Source organism: Sinocyclocheilus grahami, unplaced genomic scaffold (genome assembly GCF_001515645.1).
Source record: "Sinocyclocheilus grahami isolate Dianchi unplaced genomic scaffold, SAMN03320097.WGS_v1.1 scaffold498.1, whole genome shotgun sequence".
Classification (NCBI taxonomy): Eukaryota; Metazoa; Chordata; class Actinopteri; order Cypriniformes; family Cyprinidae; genus Sinocyclocheilus; species Sinocyclocheilus grahami.
In genome coordinates, this window is record NW_015505677.1 from 131,309 (window position 1) to 137,180 (window position 5,872).

At 40.3% G+C, this 5,872-nt stretch overlaps 1 protein-coding gene across 1 annotated transcript in view; it reads left to right on the top strand.

Moving 5' to 3' along the window:
- Positions 1 to 651: 651 nt before the first annotated feature.
- Positions 652 to 5,872, top strand: part of LOC107554336 (uncharacterized) — an 18,383-nt gene continuing 13,162 nt past the window's right edge. The window contains exons 1-2 of the mRNA XM_016236819.1: positions 652 to 693; positions 1,198 to 1,354. Of these exons, the coding sequence (XP_016092305.1) occupies positions 652 to 693; positions 1,198 to 1,354 (199 nt within the window). The remainder of the gene's footprint in view (positions 694 to 1,197; positions 1,355 to 5,872) is intronic.

Sequence of the window (5,872 nt, forward strand, 5' to 3'; positions counted from 1 at the left end):
TTTTCAGGTAGCTTTGCAGGAAGGTTTCTTCAAGCATCTTGGAGATGTTGCCAAAGTTCTTCTGGGTTTAGTCTTGAGTGTTTTCTGGTTCTGTACTTTTTCTCAAGTATGGTTTTCAGGTACTTTTTCCAGGGGCAGTTGTATGTGGCCTAATGGTTAGAAAGTCGGACTTGTAACCCGGAGGTTGCAGGTTTGAATCTCAGATCCGGCAGGGGTTGTAGGTGGGGGGAGTAAATACCCAGCGCTCTCTTCCACCCTCAATACCACGACTGAGGTGAGACCCTTGAGCAAGGAACCAAATATGGCTGCCCACTGCTCCAGGTGTGCTCACGGTGTGTTTGTGTGTGTGTGTGTGTTCACTGCTGTGTGTGTGCACTTGGATGGGTTAAATGCAGAGCACAAATTCTGAGTATGGGTCACCATACTTGGCCACATGTCACTTCATGTTCACTTAACTCCTCTGGTTTAATTCTCTTCACTCGAGAGAGTGTCAAGCCTGGGTGGAAGCCATGCTTCCTTTTTTAAAGAAATACAAACAATTATAGAATGCATCGCTATGAGTGCCTTCAATTCCCTCGAGAAGTGCTGAGAACAGAAAAGAAAAGGTCCTTAGTCCTTACCTTCTCTTTCAGTCAGTCTCTCAAATGCATCATGCCTGGCACATCCACTCTCATGGCGCTTTTCTACTGCATGGTACGGCACGTCTTGCTTTTGGGGGGGTATTCCACTGTGTACACAGTACCTTGTACCTGACGTTCCACCCAAATGTTCATGAGTGTGAATGGAATACAGTGCCGAAATATAGAATTTATTTAGAGACTCGTGCTGCGTCCCAATGTGCCTACTTATACTACGCCCTTAAAGAATGTACTATTTTGGTTTACTTATACTACGCCCTTAAAGTATGTACTATTTTGGTGAAGAAAAAGTACACACTATTGAGTGTAGTCGAAGAGTAGGCAAGCTTTGGGACATACTATCACATATACAATTGCATCTTTAATGGACTGCTCTGTTGCATAATTATCCTGTCACTGTAAACTGGCCTGTCAGTCATCTTCTCACAGTTAACATCCTCTACAATGAAATATAACACAGATAACATTAAATAAATATAAAGGAAAGGAAAGGACGTGACGTGTGGCCAAGTATGGTGTCCCATACTTGGAATTTGTGCTCTGCATTTAACCCATCAAGTGCACACTCACAGCAGGAGATGTTGCCAAAGACCAGACACCGGTCATGCTGGTGGCGTTCCTCACAGTGTCCACTAGAGGACGCAGTGCGAGTTCTCAACAAGTGCCCCTGAAAGTGAAGTCAAAACAGTTCGATCGCCATCTGGTGGCTGGCTGCAGTATAGGTCATAAACCCCGTCTTATCCATGTAAACGAATGGGACTTGCGCCAAACTAAATAATCAAATTACACTTCAAATAAATATTTCCCAAGGATGGATTCCTCATTTTAGATAGTTATTGTCACACTAATGTATGTACAAAAGTTGTTGTTTTTTTGGGCAGAACTTTGATACCGCGGCTCCACCTCACGATCACTACTGCGGGCCCCAAATGAATCACTTTTTTAAATGATTATTATTAATCGGAACAAAATATATAGCAGTATACAGAAATGTACATATTAATACATAAAAAACGTGCCAGAGTGTACAAACCATTGATTCATTAATCAAAAGCAGTATTCACTGCTTTTTTTGGGCAGTTCTCCAAACTGCTGCAGTAGTCTTTAGTCTCCTGAAGAAAATGAATGAACTTTGGCTTGGATCCTGACCATTTATTACGTATGTGAAATTTTCCCCAAATAATCCAAATGTGGACAAGAAAAGTAAAATTATTATTACTTTCATTGAAATAATACATACATATATCAAAATAATTTAACTTGAATATATTGTTTTCCTTCTAATGAAAATCACAGGATACTCTTTTGGCGTAAATGGAAACCCAAATTTATCCAAATATTCACTATAAAATAATAAATTACCATTTGAATTTAAAAGTTGTTTAACTAATGTCATTTTCTGTCGGGTCTCGGGTCTGATCACCTGTTTCTTGTTGTCTCTGTGTTTGTGTGTTGTGCGTGACTTGTTTTGACAGCTCGCCACGTGCGCATATGTCAGCATGATCGTTTCCCCGCCCTCCTTGTTTCTCGGCTCTCCTCTTGTTTCACACCTGGATCTGGTTATCTCATTAGCTTCCCCTTATAGCTCCTCGTGTTTCTCTGTCTTTTGTCAGATTGTTGTGATTATTTCCTTGCTTTGACTGTCAGTGTTAATATCGCTTACCAGTCCTGTCTTGTCTCGTCCAGGCTCCAGTGCTTGTAGCGGTCTGTTTATTTTCCCGCACCTCTCTGTTTTCCCGCACCTCTCTGTGCTTTCAGGAGCCGTGGCCTCCCTCCGGCATCCGCCTACCCTGGGACTCTGCGGTCTCGTTGTTGGGCTTCTCAGCCTCTCGCTCGGATTAGCGAGCTGCCCCTCCGGCTCCGTCTCCACTGCCGCTGTTGCGGCTTGTTCCAGCCACTGCTATCCACCCATCTGTGTGGTTGGGGATTCCACATCCACACTAACTGTCCGTGAAGGCGCTCATTGCCTGCAGTGATAATCTCTGTACAATAAAGCACCTGTTTGAACCCGCACCTGAATCCAGCCTCGTTTTCCATGACAGGCGTTGCTGACTCTTTTAACTTTTATAAAGAATATCTCTTTGGATTTGAGAATTTAGTCTTTGCAACTTTACAGATCTTCTTTATGCACCAAGAGCTTGTAACACTTCAATGAGATGTTATATATGTTTTATGTAAATAATAGTTATTTAGAAAATACTAATTATTTGTTGTTTACAATACGTCAAGAAAGAGTTCTGCCGCTAGTATTATAGCGCTATGCGGAAGTGAAGTCGCTGGCTGAGATTCTACCGGAAATACGTAAGCAGCGTTCTTGCATGGAGTCCATTTAAGATCGGCTTTGGTCGGATCCTGTAGTTAATTTCCGGAGCATTTCTCTCACCTATGGGATACAAAGAACAATCGCGTTTATATAAAGCCTATAGGCTATAACTGTAAAAACTGTCTAGCTCTTTGCAAAATAAATAAATAAACAAATAAATAAACTACTGTTGAAAGTGTTAATCATACTGTAAATAATGCAATATAAAAAACTAATAAAACCATATAGCAGCCAGTCTATGTGTTACTCAATCAATATTATTTTCATTTGTGCGCTTTCCCTTTTTGAAAAAAAAAAAAATAATAATAATAATAATAAAGCAATAATAACCATTACAGACTAACCCAACCTTGTGCTAAAGAAATCCTTTTTGTTTTTTTATTACAATTCTTTAAAAGGATTTGCATTGATGTTTTGTCCATACAATGAAAGCCAATGGGGTCCAGTGATGTTTGGACCCAAAGCTCTTCAAAATAGTATTTTTCCTCCCTCCTGTTTCACAATATTCGGTTAAAGTCCATCAAATGCACCTCACAGCTGAGCTGGAAGACTAAACGAAGACTTCCAGATAGCACAGGTTTGTAAAACAGAAGTGTCTTTCTTTGGCAGATCGGGGGCGGTGAAGAAGGGTTGGAAAATAGGAGGAAGAACAAAAACATCCTTTTAAACCCTATTTTTTTATTTAGCGTGCCACTCATTTTGCTGATTTGGATTCCATATACAGAGGTAGGCTAATTCCATCACTTCTTTATAAGATTTAAGTTTTTTTAAGTGAATGCTTCTTAACATCAAGGCAACAGGAATAATAGGGTTAAATTATGCAGTTTTGTCGTTTACTGCATTTTAACTTTATTTTCAGATAGATAGGCTATATGATTAGTAACAGATGTTTTAGGGCGTTTCTAATGAGGCCAGAAGCAGTTCGCGTCGGGACGTTTTTAAAATTTTAATAGCCTCGTTATAGGCATGCATGGTTAAAAACCATTTGGGACAATGGTTAGACAGCTATATTTATACGCAGTCTTTAGGGTTATAGGCTATGTACATGAATTTGTTAATTTCTATATCTTATTTTGCTCGTTGTAGTACACATTCTTAGCGTATAGCCTGTCAGTGCAGCTGTAGTGGCCGTATTGGTAACACGAGAAAATATCGATTCATAGTTCATTTGTCGATTAATACAGCTTCCTTTTGAATGGGACATCAAATACTGTCTACCCATGCCATAGTGCTCTAAGGCTGGTGAACGCTCGTGACTATAACGCCGCGCCGCTGACTGCTGTTATAACCACAATGTTTCGCGACGCATATCAGTTCGTTTACGTAACAGGACAGACAGACAGTTTTCATTACGGTATTTGAATATCTAAAAAAAATAATAATAATAAAAAGCACCGGCCGTCACGTTTTATCGTGCATGCTCACATTTCTTTATATAACCTGCATTGTTCAAGCTTTGTGTGCTTAAGAGAACAAAAACGCGAATGAATGTCAATGCGTTTAGATATGAACCCCCAATTCGGGTTAAATTGGGTCCTCGGGGTCTTTTTGGTGGGACAGCTCCAGCAGAGCAATGCGACACACAATTGTCGCATCAGAGGCGGCTTTTGAAGAACAAAAAGGCGGCTAAAGCGCAACGAACCCTCACGATTGAAAACCGCGGATATATGCTGTTAACACTTTGATTCTCGACACGACAGCGAATTGCGTTTTTATACAGACGCATTCCTGTATGAAAGATGGATTAATTCGTCGTTTAATTGGTAGCCTAGGCTATTCTGATTAATCTGAGTCAGCGATTTAAAAGACAGCATTCATGCATATCCAGGCAGTCAGTCATGGGTTAAGTGCATTTATAAACCAAACAGAGTTATTAATAAATATGCGGTCTTATGAAATCGACTGTTAACCAGTGGAAGTGGAGCAGATGCATTTATTTTTTTCACGCTGAGGCACTCAGTTTTCATTCAACACGAGGCCAAAGGCTAACGTTACTTTGGCAAATTTTGTCAGCAAAAAGGCATATATTTTTAGAGCCTGTATATTCAGACCATTGGTGCTTTTGAAAGCAGGAAATGCTCCTTTGTGTTTGTCTTGTGAGTTAAGAGTTCTATTGAGTTAAGAACTCTACACGACACACACATAAACATACAGGTGCATCTCAATAAATTAGAATGTCGTGGATAAGTTCATTTATTTCAGTAATTCAACTCAAATTGTGAAACTCGTGTATTTAATCAATTCTATGCACACAGACTGAAGTAGTTTAAGTCTTTGGTTCTTTTAATTGGGATGATTTTGGCTCACATTTCACAAAAACCCACCAATTCACTATCTCAACAAATTAGAATACTTCATAAGACCAATTAAAAAAAACATTTTTAGTGAATTGTTGTCCTTCTGGAAAGTATGTTCATTTACTGTACATGTACTCAATACTTGGTAGGGGCTCCTTTTACATGAATTACTGCATCAGTGCGGCGTGGCATGGAGACAATCAGCCTGTGGCACTGCTGAGGTGGTATGGAAGCCCAGGTTGCTTTGACAGTGGCCTTCAGGTCATCTGCATTGTTGGGTCTGGTGTCTCTCATCTTCCTCTTGACAATACCCCATAGATTCTCTATGGGGTTCAGGTTAGGCGAGTTTGCAGGCCAATCAAGCACAGTAACACCATGGTCATTGAACCAGCTTTTGGCAGTGTGGACAGGTGCCAAGTCCTGCTGGAAAATGAAATCAGCATCTCCATAAAGCTTGTCAGCAGAAGGAAGCATGAAGTGCTCTAAAATTTCCTGGTAGATGGCTGCGTTGACTGTGGACTTCAGAAAACACAGTGGACCAAAGTCCTCTTTTCAGATCAAAGTAAATTTTGCATTTCATTTGGAAATCAAGGTCCCAGAGTCTGGAGGAAGAG